The sequence below is a fragment of the Centropristis striata genome, chromosome 13 (genome assembly GCF_030273125.1).
Source record: "Centropristis striata isolate RG_2023a ecotype Rhode Island chromosome 13, C.striata_1.0, whole genome shotgun sequence".
In the NCBI taxonomy this organism is placed as follows: Eukaryota; Metazoa; Chordata; class Actinopteri; order Perciformes; family Serranidae; genus Centropristis; species Centropristis striata.
Genome location: NC_081529.1, coordinates 24,826,642 through 24,853,614, shown reverse-complemented (window position 1 = coordinate 24,853,614; position 26,973 = coordinate 24,826,642). Strand labels below are relative to the sequence as shown.

Below are 26,973 nucleotides of genomic sequence, written 5' to 3'. Positions count from 1 at the left end.
TGTTCTGCACTGCACTGAGACCAGAGACACTGAACCTTTCTGCAAACACAACACGTCTTTCACATGATGACTATGTTTGTTTGCCATCCTAAGACTTTGTCATTTGCTTTTTTACTTCACCATTCATCACTCTAAGGGATGAAAATGTCAAACAAATGACATCACTGCTGCATATAGATTTTTTTCTCCCAACTAGGACCCTTGATTTGATAAAAACCATGAAATCAATACCTAAAAAAAGATACCAATAACACACAGTGTCAGTGCATTCAGGTGGAGAAACAGGGTTATTGACACGGGGGAAAGGCAAAGAGGTGAAGAAAATAACAGAGCGTTGGTGGCCCTTAATGGAAAGTCAGGTTGGCTGCTTTAAGTCTTAAGAAGTGACACTATTTGAAGATCATTTTTAAAAGTCTCCAAACAGATCTTCATGTGTTATTGCATGTTTAATTTGTGTTATACAGGCTAATCTGTTGGCTTGTGTAATTCTTCTTGGCATTAAGTTTTGTAATTAGCACCTTTTTTTTTTTATTTGAGAAGCCGCTAGCATTTCCTGGCACAGCACATTTAAGTGTTGTCTTGTGTCTGTGCACATACAGTCTATGCATGAATCTCTAGAACCCACCTCCAGGAAAAGAAAAAAAAAGATTGTCTTTCCACAGCTCCATCTTTATTTTTAGAGTCTGGATGCTGATGAGAGAGAGGAGAAAGCAAGGGAGTGAGAAACGGCATCAAAAGTGGGGAGAAGGAGGGAGAGCAAGGGGAGAAGGGAAGAGAGGGATGAAAGAGGGGGGGAGCGAGATGGTCGGAGGGGTTGTGTTGGTTCTCCCATGGTTCAGGAGAGTGGTAGAAAGAAATGCAATGTGATGAGAGCCCTTCCTCTGAGTGAGCCGGAGAGAGAGAAGGGGACGTAACCACACCAACCTCTCACTCGATGGGGGAGCAGAGGGGAGGGAGGGATGGAGGAAGGGGGGGTGGGGGGTGCTGCGCTGCTACTGCCGTATAAAAAGCCAAGCCTGAGAATCCGGCACCACAAACTTACCACACATACACACACACACACACGCGCACACAGATCCAGTGGCTGCTCTGTATCTCTCATACTCACCCACTCTCATCATTTTCTCTCTCTCTCTTTCTCTCTCTCTCTCTGTCTCGCTCCCTCTGTCTCTCACTCCATTCCTCTGGGATCTGCATCCTTCTTGCTTCTTCTCACAAGTCAGATTGTGTTTGTAAGTACGGGCTGAATGTCTCCCTGTGTATGCTTGGGTTTCCTTAGGTCTTTTTGTATGTATGAGTGACTGTTTGCCTACTTTAGTGTGACTGAGCAGAGCAGTGGAGTATCAAGTGTATGTGGGTCTCTGTCTCACCCTCACACACTCGCCGGTCCTCTTGCAACTCTTCTCGGGATCTTTGGATCCCTTTCGACGGTGACAGGCTCCCCACACCAAGCAGTCACCATTTCCGCCCCCGGGAGACCCACGCTGGCAGCGCAGCCCCTTCCCCGACTCAGCATCGGGAGGAAGACCCTGGTGGCGGCTGCCGTAGGGGTTATGCTGGTCCTGGTGCTGGTGGTCCTCATCCCTGTGCTCGTCAGCTCTGTGGGTACAGATGCCAGCCACTATGAGATGCTGGGCACCTGTCGTATGGTGTGCGACCCCTACCTGAACAAGGGCACTCCAGCCAGCAGCACCAGCTCCACCGGTCTACAGGCTGAGGCAGAGGCTTTAAGCGACCACAGCAACGTGCTTCCACCCTCCACCTTACTGCAGGGCCCACAGGGGAAGCCTGGCAGGCCAGGCAAGCCCGGACCACCTGGACCACCGGGAGAGCCGGGGCCGCCAGGACCTGCTGGGCCTCCCGGTGACAGAGGGGATCAGGGAAGGACTGGGATTTTGGGTCTGGGGGGAAACGGAGCTATCAGCACAGCTACCTACAGCACGGTGCCTCGGGTGGCCTTCTATGCAGGGCTTAAGAACCCGCACGAAGGCTATGAGATCCTCAAGTTTGACGACGTGGTCACCAACCTCGGCAACAACTATGATGGCATTTCGGGCAAATTCATCTGCAGCATACCAGGCACATACTTCTTCATCTACCATGTGCTGATGAGAGGAGGGGATGGCACCAGCATGTGGGCAGACCTCTGCAAGAATGGCCAGGTTAGTGCTTTGAAACTTTTTCTGAGTTTGCTTTCCTCAGTGATACCTGACTCCTCTGATGCTCACTCTCCTCCTCTCCCTCTACCATCAAGCTCTCTCTTAAAAAAAAAAATCCACATTGCTGGATTTTTTTAGAAAAGCCAGTAAATAAAAAGTGACATTGTAAGGCAAGTGTGCGCATCTGCCGTGCGCCTCCAAAGCCCAGAGCGCACAGCTGTGGCACCCAGCGCGCCTGGAGATAAAGATGTGTTGACTGGTTGCAACCCTCTCTGTGCATGATGCGTCCTGACATTGCCGCGTCCCGGGATCCAAAGGACGGTCACTGTTCGGGCTGAACGGGCAGGGCGCGCCGATCTTTTTTGCCTTTTACGCAGTAAAATTTTCCGCCTTTCTGAATGTGGATCAATATGTAAACGGATTTTAATGGCAGCTTGTGTCGAAATAGTGGCATTTATAGTGTTTCAGACCTGGAGTGATCGTGATAAAGAGTGGAGTTGAAAATGGTAAATGTGGTCGCCTGGTATTTATTATATTTTAGTGTGTATTTTATGCGTAAACTTCCCTGTATTTCGAGTTGTTTTAAAGTCAAGATTTTATTATTATTGTTATAGTTATTACTATTATTGCCATTTTTAAATTATAATTATAAACGCCAGGGTGTACACACAATTGCCGTCCGTGTCTTTTATCATAAATGCCTCAAATAACTTTTAGAGGGCTTTAGTGGCTCGTCTGCACTGCAAGTGTAAAGAGGGGAGGGGGAAATATTCATTTCGGTAATATTTGGACCATACCTGTCTGTGGAAGCCCACCGGACCATGCTGTCTGTCCACTGCTGCACCCATCTGTCTTTGCAGTCGTGTTAAATGCATTAGGACGTCTACATGATCTATTCTCGGCTTCGTTGATGCATCGTTTTAATGGAGCTCTAATTTTATTTTGCGCCCCCCGAGGGTCTTCTCAGGTCGGTTAATGTGTGCCAGTGTAGTTTGCAGCTTTCCGATCAGCCGTCAGATCTCTTATCTTCAAAGTTGCTCCGAAATCCGTTTTGCGTGGAAAAAAATAAAAAAAAAGATGGATGTTATGTACTGCAGTTATTGCAGATAATGTTTGCTTTGTTTGCTCGGGCTGCAACTGCGTCTCTTTCATATAGTTTGCATTATGGCAAACATGAAATTGGAAAATATATGCATTTTAAAGCCTTTATGCTACAGTAAGCCTTCACATTTCATCTTGAAAAACCAAATTCTGTGACATGCAAAGAGAATGCAAAATCTCAATACTTTATAAACACTTAAATTCTGTGTTTAAGTGCATCGAAAAGAAAAAAACAGAAAGGGGTGGTCTGCATTGTATTTCACACAGTCACACATCATGCTTCTGTAATTTTAACTGCAAGCTCAGCTGCACTTGATCTATTCCCACCATAATCTTTATACTCAAAGTGAATTGTACACATGGAGACACAGCACTCTAATGAGATATCCTGTTGGTGACAGACATTTTTCTTACTGTACAGAATAAGTGAAATCACACTGACATAACACAGGAAATACATCAGTTCCACGAACATTTGGGTTTTCTTACTCATCAGCTTGTCCTACAGTCAGACACACACAAACGCACGCACACACACACGCACACACACACACACACACACACACACAGAGCCCTGCCATGAAAAGAGATGAATAATAAATATAAGTTTAAACACACCAAATCTGATCCTCCAACTGTCATTTCACATCATGTCCTAACAGCCTCTCTGATATGTTTCACATCTGCTGGCTGTAAAAGAAATTGTTCTTAAGTCTTTAGTCTTTTTGCCAAGTGGAATATTTATATTATTTATATATATATATATATATATATATATATATATATATAAAACATGATAATTAATGAAGAAAGAGTTAGATGAAAGCAGAAATATGTTTGGGTCTTGCATTATAAGTGCAGTACAGTATATATATGTGCAGCATGGAGATAAAATAACAGCTGGTCCCGGCTCTGTAGGGTGAACCTGCAGTCTCACCGAGGCAGCCAGAGGTTAATTCCTTTACCCTCGCCAAGTTCACGCCCAGCAAGAAAAAGAGAGTTACAGCAATCGCCTTCTATATATAATGTCTCACTCAACAGTAATGTTTATGGGTGGGCGTAAAAGCATTGATATATAATAGGGGAAGAAGAACATATGTTCCTATAAAACGCCTTCTGTTCCCGCTTCATTGTGCTCCCAAGAGGAGGGTGTGGAGGTACTTAAGTTAGACGCGCACAGTGTGCATCTCCAGAGACCCGCGTAATGTTTATAAAGTGCGTCTCTTTCTCTGTCTTCTACCGTCCTATGCACAGCGTATACATAAACACGCTGTCCCCTCGCTGTGGTGTTTATTAGGTTTTGTGTTGGGCTGATGGTGAAGGCCCCAGAGCCTCAGTCTGTGTAAATGACTGTGAATGGTTATAAATGTTGGGCCAACTCATGCTACATCATTGATGAAGTGCTGAGAGTCAAACTGAAGCTCCTACAGTCACACTGGTGCTTTCCTCAGCTCATTAAGGCTGCAAAAAGCTACGCTGTGAGTTGGGACGGGGGAGGCCAGGGAATTGTAGACAATACTAGTATTTTATCATCTTTTGGCTTTAGTGAAGTAGTGGGTTTCCAGACCCTGCAGTGCTGTTTTACTCCAGCATGTGCTCCTCCCCACTCCAGGGGTTCTCACAAGCTGTGTCTACACCATCACCATCCATGGGTTACTTTATTTCTCCTCCTCTCCTTCTTCCACTTCCACATCACTGTCCCCACAACTTTGACACTTTTCAAGCTAGACCAAAAAATAAAAAAGTGAGCTTCCTGGTAAACAAACAAATAAGAAATCTATTTTCAGCCCTGCACTATTTATCCGCCTTCCAAGTTCCTCTCCACACTCTCTTTTGGCTTCTTCGTCGCCTGATTTTTTTTGCACGTGTGCCAAATATTCTGACTCTCTCCAGTAAATCAATGCCTTGCTATAACCTGTCTTGGACACATCCCGAGGGACACAGCAGCGACAATGAAGACAAATTCAATGGACGCAGGAGAAGGAGGAGAAAGAAAAGAGGACAGAAAAGACATAGTTATTGTGCTATTGTGCCATCGAGTCTATTTAATTGTAATTAAAAAGCTTGAACCAGATCCAGGATGTGTTTGCGCTTCTCCTCTCCATTCCCTTCTTAATATTGTTATTAATCCGCAAAACCGTTTCAGAGTTAATTAAAAGCAATGACTTCAGCGTCAGTCTCTCAAGAGGACCATAGTGAATAATCACTCTGTCTCCTCCTTTAATAAGCTTCAACGTCCTTCGTGCACATGGCTCTTCCTTAGCAATTACCGCTGCAGTCTCCTCCTCACATACACACGCATTCACACATGCTCACACACACACACACACACACACACACACACACACGCGCACCTCCACCCCACCCTCCTAACCCACTGCCTCCACCCACCCCAACTGTGCGCTGCCCTCCATCTCTCCTCTATGTCAGGTCTACAGGAGCTCACTTTTTCCAAAGGAGCAGAAAGTTTTTCATCTTAAAAGGAAAGCTTCTTTTTAAAAAAAAAAAAAAAAGAGGCAGCAAAACAGAATCCAGATTGCGGTATCACAGAATCGATGTGCTAACACACAATGCCATCAATATTGTTCATTGCTCTCAAGTGATGCATTGCACTATAACAGAATAAGTTAGAGCGTGCCATCCTTTTCTTAGATTTTGTTTTTCTGCTCGCTTCAAAACAAGAATTTTTTTGTGCTGTTCAAGTTCAGTTACATGTCATTTCCCCCTCACACCATTCCCCTGAGTCCATCACAGACACCTCTGGGGGGGTCTTCAGCTCTGTTTGATGTGTATCCAGGTGAAACCCACGCATTGTGTTTAGCATGTGGTGTCAATCCCAACATTAAACATAGGAGCTGAGCCATCTGGATGAGGGTCTGCTCTGTTGGTTTAGGTTATTTGCTCTAAAGAAAGGTGTGAATAACAAAAATAGATTCTATTCAATAGCTTGTCTCTCAAGATGGGCTGGGGGTCTTTATTGATTTTTCACAAGGTAGAATTAAAGAAATTAAAGAAAAATGCGATTCAAAGCACATGAGGTGTCCACCAACACATACAGCAATACTTGGACTTGATTGATTTTAACATTCTGGTAATGTTCAGACCTGCTATTCTTCATCGTGGTCTGACTTCAGCACTGAGAGGCCTCTGTGTGTCTGCCTGGTGTAACAGAGAGACTCTGTCTGAAATAGACAGACAGGGTTTGAGAGAGCCACCCTCAGTCCCTCAGCCTCTTCGCCTGCGGTATTGATCCCCTTATGTGTATGTGTGCATGTACGTGTCTCTTTCCTTCTTCTGACAGATCCATTTCTTCCTGTGTGATGTATACCGTGGCATATCTTCTATAATCAGCCAGAGAGGTAGTGGAGGCGGACCTTTGGCCTTGATCTGCTGTGTAATTGGACATTGGATTTGACACTCTGCCGAGTGGAACATTAGAGCTGGTCTAATTAGGTGCGAGGGCTATCAGATGAAGATTGGCCCATGTTGTTAGGAAATACCACACAGATTGGAAATGTCAAGATGACATCGGGCTGTCATCTGCAAGCACGGGGAAGAAAATCTATCATTTATTGGTGAAGTTTCAAAACTTGCTCGAAAACTGCCCACCACTTGTCTGTAATAATTCTACTACTTTTTACTAACATTTTACACTGAGCTCTTTAAATAGAGAGCCATTAGAGCCCAGCAGAGCACACACTCCCTGCGCTGGCATCTCACATTAAGTAGCTCATGAAATACTGCTATAATGTCTTGTGTATACGTGAGTGCAAAAACATACGGTCGAAAATAGGCTTTGGATTGTCTCTTGTGGCTGGCTGACTCAAGGATGCTATGGTGTTGACTCACAAGACTTCTTCATTATAATGAGGGCCATATGGGAGATAGACAAGTGCCCCTGGCCCTCTTATGCAAACATCTCTCTCTCCGTCTCTCCCCACGCCCCTGACATTTAGCCGTCCCCCGAATTCAGTCTTCAGTGATACCCACAATTATCCTCTCCCTCTTCACAGAAAAGCAGCAAGTCGATGGCTTCAAATGACTCACAGTCTGCTACATAAATCAATGTGTTTAACACCTTCTGCCCCCTCCCCTTAAAATGAATGTGGGTAAGACAATCAACAATCAGTAAGCGAGGATGAATCGGCTACTGTATGAAAAATGCATGTCATGGCAAAGCTGACAGTCTGCCTCTCATCCTGCACTTACACAGAAATTCTCTTTGCCTCATTTTAGAGGAATCGTTTTTTCCATTTAAGAAAAAGAAAAAAAAGGGGAAAATCTCAGCGCCTCAGGGTTACTAGGAAGCACTGGAAAAACAGGCTTAGTGTGAACAAAGGTTGAACATTTTTGCAGTAAAAGTGTCTTTTCAGACAATGCCGGGAGCAATGATTGTGGTTTTGGTGTTGGGGCTGGAGGCAGACAGTGCTGTGTATCTCAGTAATTAACTGAGCGTGATGAGGCAGACAGGAAAGAAAAGAGTGGCTGGATTGCAGGTCAAAGTTGATGCCTCTTTTTCCCCACCGCTGTTTCCTCTGACAAGCCTCTTTCAGTGGCTCTTTCAAGAGAAGCTGTCTTGATTTCTTCCTCTTTGTCGCCACTGCTCGTGTTGTGATTCTGTTATTCTGGCCTCTATAGAGGTTCCTGCAGTATTTGAAATGTTGGTGGTCTAGTAATAAACTAATGATCTGACACTTGACTCACCTTTAGCGTTAGAATGAGCAATTTCATAAACAGCGAGAGGTTTGTGCAGCAAAGTCGTCCTCTTTCAAAGGATGCTGAGCAGGTACAAAGAGAACAGCTGGTGAAATTAATTCAGGAAGCTTTTTCCTACTCTCGTCTGACAGATGGCAAATCTCCTGTTACCATTTCATTCCTCTTATCATGTTTTCACTTAGGTTCCTCCGACAAATAAACCTGTAACACATGGGAGACCCGGCGCTTTCTGACACTACAATTCTCTTGCAACCCGCTGTAATTTCCTGTTCTCATTATTTCAGTAAAATTGCATCTCGTGTGTATGCCCGTGCACTCCGACGCATGTGTGTGTCTGTGTGTGTGTCCTTTACTCTCTGTGTGTTTGTTGTGCGCTGCAAAGAAATGTTGGACTGTGCTCAATAGCGGCGGCAAGGTATCTAAGCTGCTATTAGGCATGCAGTTCACGGCTTGAATGTTCAAACACAATTAGATGGCAGTACACTTTGATTTAAAGAGGACCAATAGACTCGTTGATCCAAAATGGAGGCTCAACATCAAGTCAACAAATCCCTGTCAGTGAAGCTGCGAGACATGTCCTTGTCACAGTGACAAAGCCTCTTGTAAGATGTCCCAGTGGGATGCTACTGGCTCCTCCTGCAGCAGACAACAGATAAAACTTCAAATTGTCATGATTTTCATAAACAGCATTCTAATAAGGGCTTTCGAATAGAAGCACACTCTACAGCTGCTACCTGAAAATAATAGAAAATGCCTTTTCAATAGATTGTTAACAGATGTACCGCTTCATTGTGGAGACAGTCACTATTCACAAATGTATCTCAGTTTCCGCGCATAACTATTATTGATAACTGTGATGTTCATATTCACAGTGTTAAGAGAATCTACAGTTCACATTTTCTGCCTCGCATTATCTATTAAGCCCGAGCAGAGTGTTGAAATTTCCGTGTCTCCACTCTGAATATTGTTCAATCAAAGCCATCACGTTGACGATATGACGGATGCAAACACGCACGAGCAGCCACAAGGAAGACAACATTGCCTGACACCTCATTTACCATCGCTGGAGCCGGCGCTTACAGCCTCATGCTTTGTTTGTCTTGTCAAAGTTCCTCTACATATTCCGCGTCAAGGTCACGCACTGCCAGTTGGCTGTTTGTCCTGCCCGTCTCTCGCTATACATCTGCCATACCCTGCATTTGAACCTCATATCCCTAACAAGTTCCCTGTGTGCGCCCGAGACATAAAAAAAAAGAAAAATAGCTCCAACTGATCATTATTTCAAAAAGTGGCGAGGCTTTATTCATGCGTGCTTATCATTGAAAGCAAACGAAGGAGGCCTAGACTGCGGCAGTTAGTCTCAGAAGGGGATAAAAACCATTAGAGCAAAGAAACAAAACAAAACAAAAATATCATTGTGGAAGAAGATTTCAGGGAGGTTTGCTTTCACCAGGGCTTTGCTCAGTCTATCTCTGCTTAAGGAAAATGTTATATTTGTGCTGTCCCCTGCCTCTGCACATAAAAAAACATAAATCATGCACATGAAAACGGCTAAAATTTCCTCTAAGAGCAAACGAAGAGAATAATTTAAAATATATTTTACACATGACATTGCCAGAGGTCCCCAGGTTCTGTGTGAACACCTGGGGAGCAACGATTTTGATAAAGTTTCATTAAAATCCCAGCTGACAAATCCTCCTGAACCATCATCACCCACTCCCTCACCAACCCAAGGCGGTAACCCTCTAATAGGATGGTGTTGACTTTGCACACTCGGGGCACATCATATCATATTAATATGCTCTGGACGCCGGCATCTGAGAATCAGAACAGGAGGCTTTGTTTGCACATTGATATGAGCTGTGCTAGATTTAATCAGGAGGATAAACAATAAAAAAAAGTACAATATTCCATATATTACGCCTGCATCTTAAAACCTCTCCTCAGAATTTAATTATACAGATTAGCCTTTACAGCAGCTGCACACTTCATACCAACGTGACCTCACCTGTCTGTGGCATGTTGTTAAAACATTCAAGATCCTTTCCCAACCTTCTCCTCCTTCAAACATAAAGAAGGTGATTTGTAAGATGTAGTAGGAGTCTTTTTTCTCCTTGCAGCTTGGGGAAGGTCATTAGAAATTCTCTGATTACTTTGAGCGTTGTTCCCACGATTGATGTCATTTTCAATTCATCTGGCTCACTATAAAAGTCTTCTATATACCTTTTTCTGTTTCTATTCATCCCACCTGTAAAATAGAGTTTTTTTTTATTTTAAACCACTGACAATAATCCTGTTGAGACGGTTAAAGAAGTGCCAACCTTGCTCCTCTCTGCTTCTACTCGATGCTAAAGGCAACGCAAAGAACAGCTCCTCTTTGAAAATCATTCAGAGAATGTCTGATGGGTTGCAAGAGGACTTCACAAGAAATCCATATTGGCCTATGACTAAAAGCCTCATAATGATTCGGAGGCACAGCTATCTGCAGCTAATTAAAAACTGTACGTTTTTATTACGGTGAAACTTTTGGGAAATGTTTTGCAGCTCCTGTATTTAATGATGAATGATGGAAAATCAGTGCTAATAACGGTCGTCACACCCAGCGACACAGAGAAACACTGTGTCAGCTCTCACAATGTTGATTTATGTGGGGATGTTAGCAGAAGTGTTGTCCCAACTGAGACGAAATGTTGTGGAGAGATGTTCTGTAATACATTACCAGCACACAGCCCGGTTTGGCCAGGTTCAATATAAAGTGTCACAGAGATGGCACCTCACCACTTAAATGCTTTTTACAGTAGTGGTGCAGGAAAGACTCACTCTAGCCTCGAGGGTATCTCTGTCTCTTTGTCATTGTGTAGCTCAGGGAAAAGCACTTAAGACTCTCGCATGCTTCTTTTGGTGTCTATCAGAGGCTTCTAACTCTTGTACAGCTTGTAAATAAACAAATGTATGGAACAATTTGCCGTTTCTAAATATATCTAATCTGTAGCAGAGATTCAAACCACTGACTATCCAGCTCATGACACCTGCTTTTATAATAAGACTTCTTTAAACGCTTAAGTTTCCTGCAGCAGGTTGTATAAATCAGTTGAGGATGAGCTGAGGGTTAAGCATTAACCACGATAGCTATTATAGCAGAAAAGACAAGAGGAAGAACATCCTTAAAGGGATAATTTGAAATTTTTCAAGTGGGGTTTTATGAGGTACTTATCCATAGTCAGTGTAATACTTACAGTAGATGACAGTAGGAACGCCCCCAGTTTGGAGAAGCAGGCAGGAGTAAGGGCACAGAAGCTGGGTTATACTGTACTGTACTGCTGTGGACATCGGAAGGAGTCAAGTGTATTTTAGTCACCAAATACTCTCTGTTTAAGTGCACTCTATATACAGCGCTTAACAAATTTATCAGACCACCTGTCATAAAAATGAGAAAACATGAATATTTTTAGAAATCTTTCAAAAGCTTGTTTTAAACTAAAATGTTATTGTTATTTATTTGGCAAATAATAAACTGAATTCAGCTTTTTATACCCAAATTTAAGCTGGCTCACTGGACTTCAGAAATTAATCAAGCTGAACATTCAACCACGAAAACTCATTTTTCTGTTTAGGAGTGCAAGTAAATAACTTTAATTTGACATCTTAATCAAGAAATAATAACGTGCTTTACTATTTTTTTTTGTAAAACAGTAAATGTGAAAATGCATGGATAACAAAAATGTCTATATTTTAGCATTAAAAATATAATTTCGGTTAAAGAGCTTAACCATTACAAAAAGATAAAAAATGATTTTGGTGATTACTAATGCTGTTAATTTAGGACAGCTGTGGCACAAACCGGTGGTGAAATACATTTGTTAAGTACTGTATGTCTTTTTCACGGCTTTACCTTGCCGTCAGACAGCCCTGTTTATGTAAATCGCTTATCGATGCTGTCTTCAAAGCCATCAGACTCCAGTGAAAAAAATAGTCATTTGACATTGCAGAACACAGGAGTTACTGGTCTACGATGCCTTGATCGTTTGGTTTGCTTCGTGTGTGTTATTGTGTGACTTTGGTGTTTAAAAGGCTTAGTTTGGATTCACCAAAGTCACACAGAAACAATGTGGGGGTGTGCAGACCTCCGTCTACTGGAGGTAATTTAATGACTGTGGAACAGTACCTCATACAACCCTACTTCAATCATTCTGAACAATTCCTTCTATGAAAATAAGCTTAATGAAAATAATCCACAGAAAGAGAGTGTAGAGTAAAAACACAATAATAACTATAATAACTTGTTAAGGTTCTTTAACAAATTGATTTTAATGTATGTTAACCCATAAGAACCCATGGTGACACCCATGTAACAAACACTTTAAATCTTCCAGAATCTCCCATATTCACAACAGAAATGTGAAAAAGTAGCTAATTTCAAAAAACGTATTTGTTACTGACCATAATTCCTGAACAAATTAAAGTCACAATTTTTTATATATATGTTATGGAGATGTAAACAAAAATAATAATCTATTCATTATTGATTTATTCTTATTTTGTGACTTAAAAACAAATCTGACAAAAAAAACAGCAACATAAACAGCTGTTAAACAGCAATATAAATGTCACAATTTTGATAAATGTTGTGGAGATGCAAAGAAAAAGGCAAATTTGTGTCTCTGTAAGCAGAAAATGTGTCTAATTTTTGTATTTGAAAATAAGAAACATCATAAACATAAATACCATAAACACCCAATGTATCGTATATGTCACATCACAGATCTTTGACATTTAGGGGTAGTATTATCATTATTTTTTTAAACATCATTATGAGTTCTATGTGTCCACTTGGTCTGTGGTATATCCCCCATAATTTTCCTTTAAGGATTATGGGTCTGGGTTCTTATGGGTTAATGTCAGGAGAATCTGGCTTTCTTTTAGGTTTGGCACCAGTGTTCCTTTCTGTTCAGGAGACCTCGGTCAGTAGCTGGCCTCTCCTAACATTTGTCAATATGCCTGTTGTGTGCACTGCTTAAATATGCCAACTAATTATTGGGCATCCTCTGTGGTGCCTGTTGAGCCCGCTTGTAGACAACCGCTCGAAAAAAAAGCCACAATTTAAAGCTGTGTGGACAAACACTGAGCCAAGGTAAGGGCCAGGATGCACTTTGGAGACCCGATAATGAGCCACAAGAAAATACTTCAAAAGCACGTAAACTATTGATTTCGATTCAACCTTACTGACCACACTAAGTGACTAATTGGCTTATTTAACCGATGGATACTTTAAATGATGTACAGTGCTACTCTATTTTCATCTCAAGAGAAAATAATGATCTTTTGGTTCGATTCTTTCCCATTTAAGCGGTTCTCCTTGTTAGTAACTGTTTAATAGCGCTAAGATACTGTGGAGGCTGGAAGCATTTAAAGACGCCATATTTCTGGTCGCTTTGCTCTGAAGCACAGCCTATTAGGGTAAACTACCAACTTTAAGGTTTCATTTGGGTGGACAGTCGAGGAATTATAACCCTTTTTATAGTCAGTTTTAGGTGACCAAAGTTATCTGGCAGATTAAAATGAATGTAAATGAAGTTAATGTTTAGTCTTTGCAGTCTATTTATCAGCAGTTTATGACCCATATAAACCCACAGACCATGAGATACTGTGCCAGGCCTGCACTGCAGCTGCAATCACTTCTTACTTGTTTGTAGGACTTTTTGCTTTTAGTCAAGTCTTTAACAATTGATGGTAAGTTGGATTGAGATCAAGTTGATAAGAACACTGGCCATAAATTGTCTTTATTGGCTGAATTGTTATCTTCAGTGTTATCTTCCTGCAGCACAGTCTTTTCTGGGGGACTATGTACCAGTACACATGTGAAAAAAGTTGAATAAAGCCTTTTCGTGGCTGCACAAATTCTGATAAACTGTTTAAAATTATGTCAGATGAAGAGAGGAGGTAAGCCAAAACTCTGTCGCACACTTATGGGGTTGATTGCATTGTGGGTAATGTAGGCATGTGGGGCCAATTGCATAATACTGCATAGATTGTTGACAAAAACTGGGTGTATGCACAAGCAGAAATTATGTGTATATGCATTTTTTTCATCAGATATATAAAGCTGCATGTATACCTGATAATGCTTTTAAATCTCAGTCATTGTGGAGCAGTGTACACATGCACAAGCCTTATTTCTACACCATCAGTCTGACATTATTCATGTAAAAGCTTCATAAAACAGCCATTTGAACTTTGAAACCTGTGCCCCACTCAACCATTACTGTAGACCTGTCAATGAGAAACACAGCTCACTGAATGTGTGGCATCTACAAAGTTCTCCAACAATGCAGCTTGTCACTACATTGTCTGCAAAGTTTCTGCAAACCACTATTGCTTAAAAATCTCAATCATTATGATTGTTAAATTTCATGAGAGGGATGATCAATGGTTAATTCATGTTGAAACTGACTTTACAAAGGGCTTTACAATTCAGCATCAAATGAAATGATCATTAACAGAGAGATGGTGGCTCAAATGTAAATAAAATGAATAATTAATCATTATTAAAGTTAATTGTATAAATGCAACTTCGATTGACCAAATACAGAGTGAGATGATTTTTCAATTAAGGCCAATGTCTGCAACTCCATAAAACACTTACTTTGCATAAGGTACATAGAACATCCAGCACATACACAATGAACATTGATATTCGCTAGAAACTATTTGAATATTATTGGAAAATTGAACCTTGTAGCGCACTTTTAAACTCCTAAAGATAGGTAGGCTAAATAGACTTACAGATGAGATGAGTCAGGGTGGAAATCCAGAGTGACTTCTGTTACTGACCAGGTGTAGGCCTATCACACAATGGGGCGGAGCTCCCCTAAAAGGCGTCCGATCGGAAACAGTGCAATGCTGAAACACGTCCTACGTATATAATTATATTTTGAAAAATGATTTAAAAAATCTTCAAAATCGAGGATGCACACCTTCGTGCCATGCGCAAGCCACATACGAAATCTTAGGTCAGTCTGACTAACAGTCAGCAAGATATGACCTAGACACACACACACACACACACACACACACACACAGACACGCTTCTTGCTTTTATATATAGATATCAGTCGCAGTTAAAACCGTGCGTATGCCTGCCTGAAGAATGTATACTTTGCACGTCCTTCCTTTATAAATAACAGTTTATCAGTGGGAAAAGGAGCATGCATGTGTATTTGTGTGTCTGCATCGTTTAAACATCTGGCTCCAGGTTTTGACAAGGAAGACGAATGCATGGAATAAAAAAGACGATATCTCTGGTTCTGCAGCATCGATATTGATCAGTCCCCTTATTCTTTATGTCTGTTCAAATACTAAACAGTGCAATTCAGCCAATAAAGTGTAAGTTTATGCCTGTTGTGGAGGATCCTATTTAATTAGGCCTCAGCAGACAAAGGCACACAGAGACTGCTGGCAACATCCAGTCTATGACCTTTACCATATGTCACTGCTGGTTGCTCCTAACTTCCTGCTCCCCCTTCTTTCTATTCAGCAAAGAGAAGGCTACAGACACTTACATGTCTTAAAAATTGCAACTTGAAATAAAGCAATTGTAGTAATCATTCTTGTACAATTAGTCTCTCTGTCTCACACATACACACATGAGAACACAGCTATTGTTTCAGCGCCCATTTGGCACTGCAACTTCACTTTCCTCCCCAGAGAGAGAGAGCATGTTTGTGGTGGAGGTCTTAATTAGCCAGGACAGGTTATTTAGAAACCGCTCCAAATGTCTTATAGCCAGACAGGCGGAATACACACACATGCACACACACGCTCACACAAATACACTCAGACAAAGGCAAATATAGAGATAAAAATGCCTGTATGATATGCAAACTCATTCCAAAGATTATTGTCACTGCTCCCTATGCGTTCTGGAATATTTCTGCTTATATTAAGTAGGCAGCCTTCATGTTTCTTTTATTATATTTCTCAGTAAATTCCAATGAGAAGCCCACAGAGCCAGCCTTGTTGTTGAGTTTCTGAGACTTTCTTTGGCCCTTTTGTTCCAGGGTCGAATGTTAGGTCTTCTGTGGAAGACCGCTGGCTTGATTGAACCCATAAATCTGCTTGACAGAAAGGCCTGAGGTTTGGCTGACCCTGTGGTTGGTCCTGCAGGTTTAATATCAATATGAAGGAACTATTTGTTGTGTCCAGTAATTCATTTAATTCATAACCTCAAAATAAAATAAAAAACTTTGTGACATTTAGTAATGTTGAACAATATACTGCAAATAATTTATTTTTTTTAGACTAGTGGCAGTTCTTTTTCAGGCTTATTTTTGTCTGCAACTGTGTCACTTCTGCTGGAAAGTAATGACATTTATATGTTCTGTTTGAACAAGTTTGGTCTTGTTTGTTTGCTAGTCTATTATCCGAATATGTCATAACCCTACCAATAGATGACAATTCAAGACTCGTTTTTGAATGCAGGCATGGCTCCAGGAATTTCCCAAATTATTAATTTTTTTTATCATTATGAAATATATATATATATATATATATATATATATATATATATATATATATATATATACATATATGCTCTGCTTCATATCCATATATATATATATATTCACTATTTTCTCATTAACTCCTGCACTTTCTTGAACAGATAAAAAAAAATCAATCAATAAAGACTCTGGCACTTACATCTAATTCTTTACATCTTTCTGCAAATCTTGATATTTTATTAAGTAATGTAAAACGGGTAGAGGATTTTGCATTGTTGTTGGAGATAGCAGAGTGCTCTAAACTCTCATTTACAATGGTGGAGACTGGAAACAGTCAGTGGTGGAAAAAGTATTCAGGTCCTTATTTAGTACTAAGTTCTAATACAACACTGTGAGTCCTGCATTCAAAACTTATATAAGTAAAAGTACAAAAGAATCAGAATCAAAATGTAGTTAAAGGATCAAAAGTAAAAGTACTTATGCAGATATTATAATAATATTATTATTATTATTTTGGATGCATTTATGTAAGCAGCGTTTTCATTTTCTTAAGATAGGGCTCATTTTAACAACTTTATACTGTTATTAGCTTTAATTTTTTTTAAAAAGAAGTCTACTCAACTTTACATTTATCATTTTATGTCAAATCTTGACCTGAAAAGTCACTAAAGGTGTCGGCTAAATGTAGTAAAGTAAAACATACAACATTTGTCTCAAATTATAGTGGAGTAGAAGTATAAAGTTACATAAAATAAAAACATACTCAAGCAAGGTACACATACCTCAAAATTGTACTTAAGTACAGTACTTGAGTAAATCTACTTAGTTAGATTCCACTACTGGAATCAGTGAATACAATATATGTCTAGCTGTGTTATTATGACAAAATGACTTGAAATGAATGAATCCATGTCCTCTAACCATGCTACCTGTTCTCCTACATGTCCGTCTGTCCCTGCTCTTCCAGGTTCGTGCCAGTGCCATCGCTCAAGACGCTGACCAGAACTATGACTACGCCTCTAACAGCGTCATCCTCCATCTGGATGCAGGGGACGAGGTTTACATCAAACTGGACGGAGGCAAAGCCCACGGAGGGAACAACAACAAGTACAGCACCTTCTCTGGCTTCATCCTCTACGCAGACTGAGAACAGACAGACACAGAGACAGTGAGACAGGAAGAGATTGAGAGAAAGAGTTGGGGGGTGGGTTTTTGGGGTGTGTGTGTGTGTGAGTGTAAAAGCTGGAATGCTTTCTAGTTTTCCTAATTCTCTCCATCATCACGGACACCTCTGCTTCATATCCATCAGCAAAGGCATTCAGGCTCTGTAGCCGAGCCTGGATGCAAAGCTCCTGAGGACACACTGAGAGGGGCCGGGTGGGATGAGTGGGACGTGGGGTGGATGTGGGCTGGTTCTTCCACACTCCTCGCCACGCCGCCGACGTGTCAGAAGCTCCTCGCTTTCAGTGTTTTCTCCTCTTCAGCCCTGCTCCATTGCACAGAAATATCAACAGCAAAAATGAAAACCCTGCAAAAAGTGGATGGTCTCACCTCTTCTCTCCTCAGTGGCAACAGTCGGCTGTACTGTCAGTGGACTCAATTGACTGAAACTCGTAGTGTTGTTCCGTGCAATTTCCTTAGAGTGTGTTTTTATTTTGTAGACATGCATAATATTCTACACAAATGAGATTAAAAAAAAGAGAATATATTTGTCCCTTGTGAAGATATCCTGTTTGACTGAGAGAACGGGTTTGTGAGATGTTATTTGTGATGCAGCTCAGACATCTAACAGCTGGAAAAGAAATCTTTAAGACTGTCAGTATTTCATGGCAGTGGGTGTTTTTCCTTCATTGCTGGGTACAGCAAGATAATTATATATTGTTCATGTGGAGAATAACAATACATTCTGCACTGTACCTTCCAATGTATCTAAGAAAAAGGAAACGTCTCATGTAGAAAATATCCTTTTCATGAACCACCTCACACTGTTTGCACATGCACAATGTCCTGCTGCTGTTCGGATTAAAAGTAGAGTTCAAATCGTCTCCTCGATGTTCTAGTTTTATGTAGACGCTCTACTCGGCACCACCAGCCATGTGATGAAGCGAAAATCTTCAGATTCAGAGGTAACTCGGTTGAAGTTCTTCTTCTTTGCTGTGCTGACCTCCGAGCCTTAAGAGTGATATTTAAAAAAAAACAGAAAGAAAGAAGAAAAAAAAAGTGGCTTCTGAAGTGGAAGGGAGAGAAAGTCACAAAGACTGAGAGCGAGTCAGAAGTGAGTGGGGAGGTGGAGGGGGCGTTCAGGCACAGTAACAGAGAATGGGCAATCTTTCTGTTTCAGTGTCTTTGAGCTTCACTGGATGTCATCCATTCATTAGCTGCATTCTCACTGACACACAGGCATTATGGTAATATTTACTCAACATGGCGGCCTGACAGCTTGCTTGAGAATGAAAATGATTGGGTGAGCGACTTGGTCAATCACGACTGCACGTTTGTGTGTGTGTCTGTGTGTGTGTGTGTGTGTGTGCACGCATGTGCATTTTTGCACGTGTGAGTATGTGTCTGTGCATACCAGTGAGTGTCTGCATTTTAGCATGTGCCGTGCCATAGCGACATCGTTCTTTTTCAAAGTTATTCTGTGCTACAGCCAATGACAGAGAAAACCCTCAGCAGCCAATGAGATTGCGCTCTGTAGGGCGGGGAGCCTCTATAGATATATACGATGAGGAGAACAAACAGCTTGTAAATGAAATCTATGACATGTTTGTCTATCTTATCTTTTGGAATTGTTGAATACATTTAAATAATAAATGGGATTTTTTGAGTGACTTGTCTCACGAGAATTCTTGTATCCCAAATACGCTAATTAGGGAATAAGATCTGTAAAGAATCTAATTTGCGATGTGAGACTAACTAGCTACAGTGCAAACAACATGACTGGGAATGTGTGTGTCTTGTTCTGTTTAAACTAAGAGTTTTAACAATGGCCTGTCAGTGCAAACATTAAAAAAAGATTTTTATCAGCAAGTCCCTCATCTCTCTTTTGTCTCCAAAAATAAAGTATATTTAGGGAGATGGGTGTCGAGGGAAAGATGTCTGTGTTTATGCTCCCTCCGTCCCATCTTATAGTGATCCTGTGGAGCTTCTCCCCATCTGCAAAGGTGCGCTCGGAGATAAAGACCCTCCAACTTTAGCAGCATCCACCGGTGGAGTAAAAAGCCGTTGTTGAATGCTGATGAGTCCTTAAGGAAATGCAGGCTATTCCTCAATCGGCAATCACAGCGTCTCTTTGCAGATTCTCATCAACAGAGGCATGATATACCCAGCAAGGAAGTGTGGACGGAGGAGAAAAGACAGGGGGAGGAAAGATTGAGCGAGATAGAAGGGGAGCGGAATATGGTTTGACAAAGACAGATGGAGACACGAGAGAAAGAGTAGGCCACAGAGAGAAGTAATGGGGAAGGGATAGATAGGGAGGGAGAGGGTAAAGAGAAATATAAGGAAGACAGACACAAGGAGAGGGGAGCTGGTGCTGATTTGGGGTGGAGAGGGAGGGGGGCTGGATTGTTTTCAGGGTAGAGTGATTCCCTGTCGGGGCTGTGTGAGGTGTCAGGAGAGATTAGCCGGCGTGAAGCTGGAGGAGAAAGCTTGAGATAGCCAGGATTGGACAAGTGTCAGGGACTGGACATTCCTCAGACCTGGCAGGAATGGGATGTGACACTAGCTGCTATGTTGGTCTGCAACTACTTTGCTTTTAACGGAGCCAGTCAGCCCGCTCTGTATCATTTCATTCATTCCCCTCTAGCATATTAGAAACTAATGCATGCTGGAAAGAAGAAGAACATTTTGTTTAATGGCGCTAACATCTGTAAATCGCTTCCACAGTCATTTTGAAGACATTATTACTAAAAGCGGGAGCATTACTCAAAAGAAGCATCTACCAGCTGCGTTTTAATGTTTGACACCAGGTCAGATTCTGTTTGAAATGTTCCGCTTTACACAAACCGGTATTAAAATGAGAAGTGGCTGCTGTTCAACACAAATGGACTTGAAGCTGTCAGAGCTTCTTTCAAACACAGATGGTGAAAGAAGTAAAGGGGCAAAAAAGGGAAAATTGATTTCCTGTTCATTTTCTTCTTTTGACAAAACAGCAAAAGCTTTGCAAAAGAGAGCAACATGGAGAGAAAAAAGTGGGTCTCGCATTGTCGCAGCTCAGCTTTTAATATTAGGAATATTATATGTGAGAATGTGCTGTGGTCTGAGCAGTGGCAGAAAATATAACTCTGGAGTGTGTGTAGAGAGGTAGGCTTATTGTCCTGAATGCTGACCCAGTCTGACACAAGGTTTATGAGTTTGCATTACTTTTTCATGCAGTAGAAAAACTCCCCTTTGACTAGTGTGTTGCAAAACAACCTCACAATGGATGCAGTGAGAAAAAGAAACATGCGTGCCAGCAGAAGTGATAATGTTCCAGATGACGTGGTAGTCAGTCAGCCGGCTACAGATGTTGAAATGTGGCTAGAAAAGAGTTAAAAAGCATTCAAATAAAACTGGAGTATTCCAAAAACGATATTTCACTCATACCTGACATGTTCAGGACTCATTAAGTTTCTTGTCTTTAACCTCGTGCCAACTATCAACCTGCCTGCCTAAATTATTTTTAAATCTGTCTGTTGCAGACGATAGCACAACAGCTCCTTAACACTTTGGCAGTGTTTTACAGTATTTTTCAGTGTTTTTCCTATGAATGCACCTGGCAGATGTTGAACGTTTGCTTGTTTGTCACTCAAGAAAGGAGCAACTGTGATGACTTGTTATTTATCTCACCTGCATATCCTGATGCGCGACAACTGGGCCCAGGTGTATCAAATCTACATCTGTTGCTGGGGAAACTACAGTAAATGATGGTGACTCACAAGTTTACAAAGTCTCAATTTACTCCACAACATTAAGTGTTTGTCCAGAATTATTTCATTGCAATCCATCCTTATTGTGGTTTTTATTCTTGATTTGTGAAATCCTGCTTAGGAGTGTAGACATATACCGCTATTGAAGAAAACTGTGATGTTTAGATAAATTCATATCATATTAATAATACACTTAAATTAATACCATGTACATACATTTTAAGTGTCACCTCCTTACACTGGTTTCTTGAGAGTAATTTTTTGGTCAAAAAATAATTTTGCCATAAATTAAGGGTTTGACAATGTATATATTTTTTTCTTATTTTTTATTTATTTATTTATTTAATTTTTAAAATTATTATTATTATATTTTTTCAAGAATTTCTTTAAAAAAATGTTTTTTTCTGGATATTGCAATAATGTTCTCTCATTTTGTATGCTAATCAAATGAAGGTGTTAATGTGATTTGGATAGTTATATTTAATTTTATCAAGCATCTTTAACAGCAAGGTTTCACCTTCTGTTAAAAACGCCTGTGTGGGCAGAAAATATTGGTGTGGATTTGCTTTGGGAGCCAGTTCTACAAAAGGTTTCCATCTGCAGTGATAACTTCATAATTCTGACTTACATGCACTCTAGCACCATGATTTTCCTTCTATGTTCAAGCCTGACCTTTCTGATCTCGCTTCCTTTTTTTTTTCACCTATTTTCTTTTCTCCTTACTGTGCCCTGCCTTTAACCTGGTATGACAAACACAAAGGTTAGAAAAGCAGACAGCTGTTAGTCGACCGGCCTCCTCCTGCCGCCCCAGAGCCTCTCCTATACGCAAACACACACACACACACACGAGCATAAACATACACACAGAAACCTCTGCATGATAGCGCAGTCACACATTAACACTGTCAACCCTGCTCTGTTTGCTCCTGCGATCCCACATGATTCCCTTTGTCAGTTTGGGTAGCGGCCGAGGAGGAAGCCTTTCCCAGTTGTCCCTGGATGGTCTGAAGCTGCCAGGCCAGGTGTACTCTGCAGTCACTCCCTGCGCCGGAGGAGCCGGCCGAGCTTAGCGCCCGGGCTCTTATCTGCAGGCTCAACCTCGGACCGTGTGACACCGTGACCCAACCTCGCCGCTCCACTGCCTTGTATACACTTGTTTAACACCGCAGCAACATATTCCAGCTCGCAACGGAATGAAAGTTAACTCACAGAACTTCAGACACCTCTGACCCTCATTCTTTTTTCTGACTTTAACTCACCATAGCTGCTGTCTTGCATTCTACACCTCCTGTACTTCTGTTCTTTGTAAATGTCTGATCGTGGCCCGAGCTGGCCTTTACACGCTGCAGGCACAAACAGACAGGATGCAATGCGGTAAATGTTTCTCACATTCTCCAATCTCCTCCTCCCTCACAGTGAAAACACCATGGTATCCTCGCATGTTGTACTGCCGCATCTCCAGAGAACTCACTGTAAAGAGAGATAAAAAAGCACAAACAAACATCCAACATGCCTTTTTTTTTCCCTTCAGCAGGCTGAGTGCATTAGTGACCTTTTAAAGTGCTGCCTCCCTGGTGCTTTGCACACACCCCAAAGAAGAACAAACTACTAATAGGGCTAAAAAGCTGACACACTTTAAACAAAGATCAAACCATTTCTTGGCTGTGAGGCAGTGTTTGCTACATTAATGGTATTCAATTATGTAGCCAAGACAAACAAACATCTTTGTAGGCAAACAGCAGCGGAATGTGTAAAGGATTGTGCAGAATGAGGACCATAAATATGCAAAAATACTGTTTTTCTTTTCATATACAGTATTAATTGCTGTAGTCACTCATAGTAGTTGTATCATTTACTGTAGATCCATCCCATCACCTAAAACAGCATCCACAACATTGCATTCATCTACTACACATTCAGTTTCTCATACGAATGGGAAACAAAAGACAACAGCGATGCAGATGGAACCGAATGAGGACACTGAATACAGTATAAAACAGATTAAATCTACTGTTTGGTTCAAGGAAAAGACAGGGTTGTGGAGTGCATTCGAAACAGGCAACTTTCAGAAATGGAAGTATTTGTTTTCTTCATCTACAAAATGACCTTATTGGTTAGAACCGTGGGAGGCAGTAAGCTCCCAACATATGACTCTAATTGCAGCATATCTGTATATGAGTGCGTGTTTTGGCTTGTGTGTGTGGAGTGCAGTGGTGTTTGCGTGAGCGGACATCAGACAGAGCTACAGGGCCTACGGCACTGCGGCGAGGTGGATGAGGTCAGAATTGCAGAGGGCAGATGTCAAAGAGGAGATATTACCCTCCACATTACTCCCACTCAGCCAGGATAGGCTATTACACAGTGTATTTCAGACATTAACATGCAGATAAAAAAAGATATTGACAAGTGAAAGAAGCATTCACCTTCTCTGGCAAATTAATACATTGCGAATAATACTCAAAACCTCTCCGAGATGTCTAAGGGAAATAAGTAGTCGTGCCAAACTTCTGATGAAATCTAAAAGCCACCAGATTCTTGCATAACTTTGAGCAGTCTGCCTGTACTGAGTAATAACTCTCCAAATTTAGCTCAATTTGCTCCCTCCTGCTGCGTTCTCAGTCTGATGGATGTGTGGCATGCTAGTCATGCCGCCTTGTGTCACCTGTGCTGCGCTCGCTCTGGGCAGGGAGACAGAGAGAGAGCCATGGGAGGTCTGGAGGAGGCCAGAGAGGGGGAGAAATGGACATCTGTGATTAACACGTACAGACACGTGTCAGTGTGGAGCATTCGCTGGGAGGCGCGCTGGGAGCCTCACACACAACCTGCTCCTGACAGCACAAGTTTGCCTAAATAAAGACGCAGACAAAAGGAGGAGGAAACGTACGGAGGCCAACACATCCCCCTGGAAACCACGAGTGCTTCCACGACATGGGACACAGGAACTAATTAATAGACTGAGTGAAGAAATACTTTTCAGGCTGAAATGAAAGGCATGCAGCTGTCTGCACAGGTGCATGTGCACAAACACTTGTTATTACACACACATATACACTCAGCCACATGCATGCAGGAATCTCACACCTCTCTTTGGCATGTGCTATAACTATTAATTGTTTGTAGTGTTATTTAGAGACATAAAAGGACCTCTGGAGACGTGCTAATTTAAGACGGTTTGGGGGTTTGGAAAGACAATTCCATTATTCTTTTCCTAATACCATATGTTCCGCTCACACTCTGCTCTCTCTCTAACTCACTCTCTTTATTGTGTCTGTCAACAAGTTAATTGCTGAGATCCGGAAAAGCGACGACAAGAAGAAGAACAAGCAGATGAGCACACAGGTTTTAGACAAACTCAATTTCAATGTGAAAATGAAGGTGAATGGAGACATTATTGTCTAAAGTGTGTGCTGTAAAGATCCAGTATCACCAGCATTTCATTCAGTTCTGATTTCACCTCTAAATAAAGTGGTTTAGATAATCTGGCCAAAGAGTTGGTTTGTTTACAACCCGTTTGATCATCTGATAGCTCGTGTTCCCTGTCCTAATGTTCCAGGTCTCAGTATGTGTAAACACTGTATGAATATGACGTCACCCAGAGGTTTCTGAAGAGCCAAAATTAAGCTTCATGTGGGCGGCTTCAGCCGTGTTTGACTCTTCCTAACTCCTGGCTAATCCTGTCACTCAAAGCGGCCATGCCCTTAATTAAATAGGCATAATTTTAAGCCTAAATTGAATTGAAACAGGCGAGTTGTATATAAGTTATCATGAAAGAGAAAATTAGGCATAGAGACTAAAACTGATTTTTGTAGCAGGCTGTAAACACATTTATTTCTGCTTTAATGTTGGCCATTTTAACCTATAAGAACCCATGGTGACACCCGTGTAACAAACACTTTAAATCTTCAAAAATCTCCCATATTCAGCTTTATGCTTCACCTTAAATCATTAAATAAAAGACGCATACTCAACACCCTGGTGTGGTGGTCATGTGACTTTTGACAAGACTGTGACTGGAAACAGAAATGTGAAAATTTTCAAAAAGCTTATTTTTTGTAACTAGGCTAAGTTTAAACCCATTTAACAATTCTAATCCGTTAATATTGCATTTAACTTGTTCTGACCAAATTTCTTGAACAAATTAAAGTCACAATTTTGATATATGTTATGGAGATGCAAAAGAAAAAGGCAAATTTGTGTCTCTGTAAGCAGAAAATGTGTCTAGTTTTTTTCTATTTTAAAATAAGAAATATCATAAACGAAAATACCTATACGCCCATTGTAACGTATATATGTCACATCACAGATCTTTGACATTTAGGGGTAGTATTTTTTTTTAAAACATCAGAAAAGTGTTCTATGTGGTTCACTTATAGAACACATCCTTTAAGGATAACTGGGTCTGGGTTCTTATGGGTTAACATAGGGGCCTGTTGGGATTAACTTGCTTTTGGAGACAGCCTCAAGTGGCCATTTAAGGAAGTGAAGATTTTGGCACTTCCACATTTCCTTCATTTTTCAGGGTAAAAACCACAAAACTAAGATCCAAAAATACGGCAATTACATACCTAACCTAAACCTTTAACCTAAACCAAAATTCTGAAGGTCTAAAAGTTAAATTCACAACACTTGCAAAACAATTACAAACCTATACGAGACAGCAAGGTTGAACGGTTTGCAAACTGGGGATAATCTCACACCATGGCCGTTGCTGTTCCACTGGGCTGCACTCTCAGACACTGAACACATGTACAATTGCAGAGGCAACAACAAATGTTCAAGATGACATCTCCTTAACTGAATACATTAACCCGGTGATTGGCTGGGAATAAGACAATGCTCCAAATAAACAGACGAGGTAATGAGCCCCTGCAAGGTGAAGGAGACCACAGGGGAGGACAGAGGAGCAGCACACTAAACCAACATCAGTACCCCTCACCTGTGTCTGGCTCCCAACTTCCACTGCTGATCCTGACGTAAACTTGAATTGTTAAGAGGATGCTTTGAGGAGTCTTTGTCTCTACGGAGTTACACAAGCACAAATACATAAACACACACACACACACACACACACACACACACACACACACACACACACACACACACATACACACACACTTAAGGGAATGGTTCCACGGAGAGATTCAGTGAGCCATCTGCCAAACTAGGCCATGAGCCATGAGCCCACAACTTCACTGTTCTATTCAATTTTCAATTACTGGGCTAGAGGCTTAAGCACAAGGTCTGTATACGCACACACACGTCAATAGAATAGATTTTTTTTTTTCACACATTCATCCAATATGAGATAAGATGAATCATGCAAACATGGCTGAGTTATTCATAATGTTTCCATAATGGATAACTTACATGGTACAATGACTTGTTTGGATTTTTTTAATTCAACACTTGGCATGAAGATGCACAGTGATGAGGCGCAACAGCTTAAGTGAGAAATCGGCTCCTGAGGGGGACGTCAACAATGATCTACATACATGCACACACACACACACATGCATGCAAACATACATTACATTCATTAACAAGCACATAAATACACCAGCAGAGGCTCTTCAGCCAGCAGAAGCAGAG

At 41.2% G+C, this 26,973-nt stretch overlaps 1 protein-coding gene across 1 annotated transcript; it reads left to right on the top strand.

Moving 5' to 3' along the window:
* The first annotated feature begins 1,121 nt into the window (after positions 1-1,121).
* LOC131984100 (C1q-related factor) lies at positions 1,122-18,518 on the top strand. Its single transcript, XM_059348977.1, has 2 exons — positions 1,122-2,162; positions 17,442-18,518. The coding sequence occupies exons 1-2, from the start codon at positions 1,554-1,556 to the stop codon at positions 17,619-17,621; spliced, it is 789 nt and encodes a 262-aa protein (XP_059204960.1). The 5' UTR covers positions 1,122-1,553; the 3' UTR covers positions 17,622-18,518.
* The last annotated feature ends 8,455 nt before the right edge of the window (positions 18,519-26,973 follow it).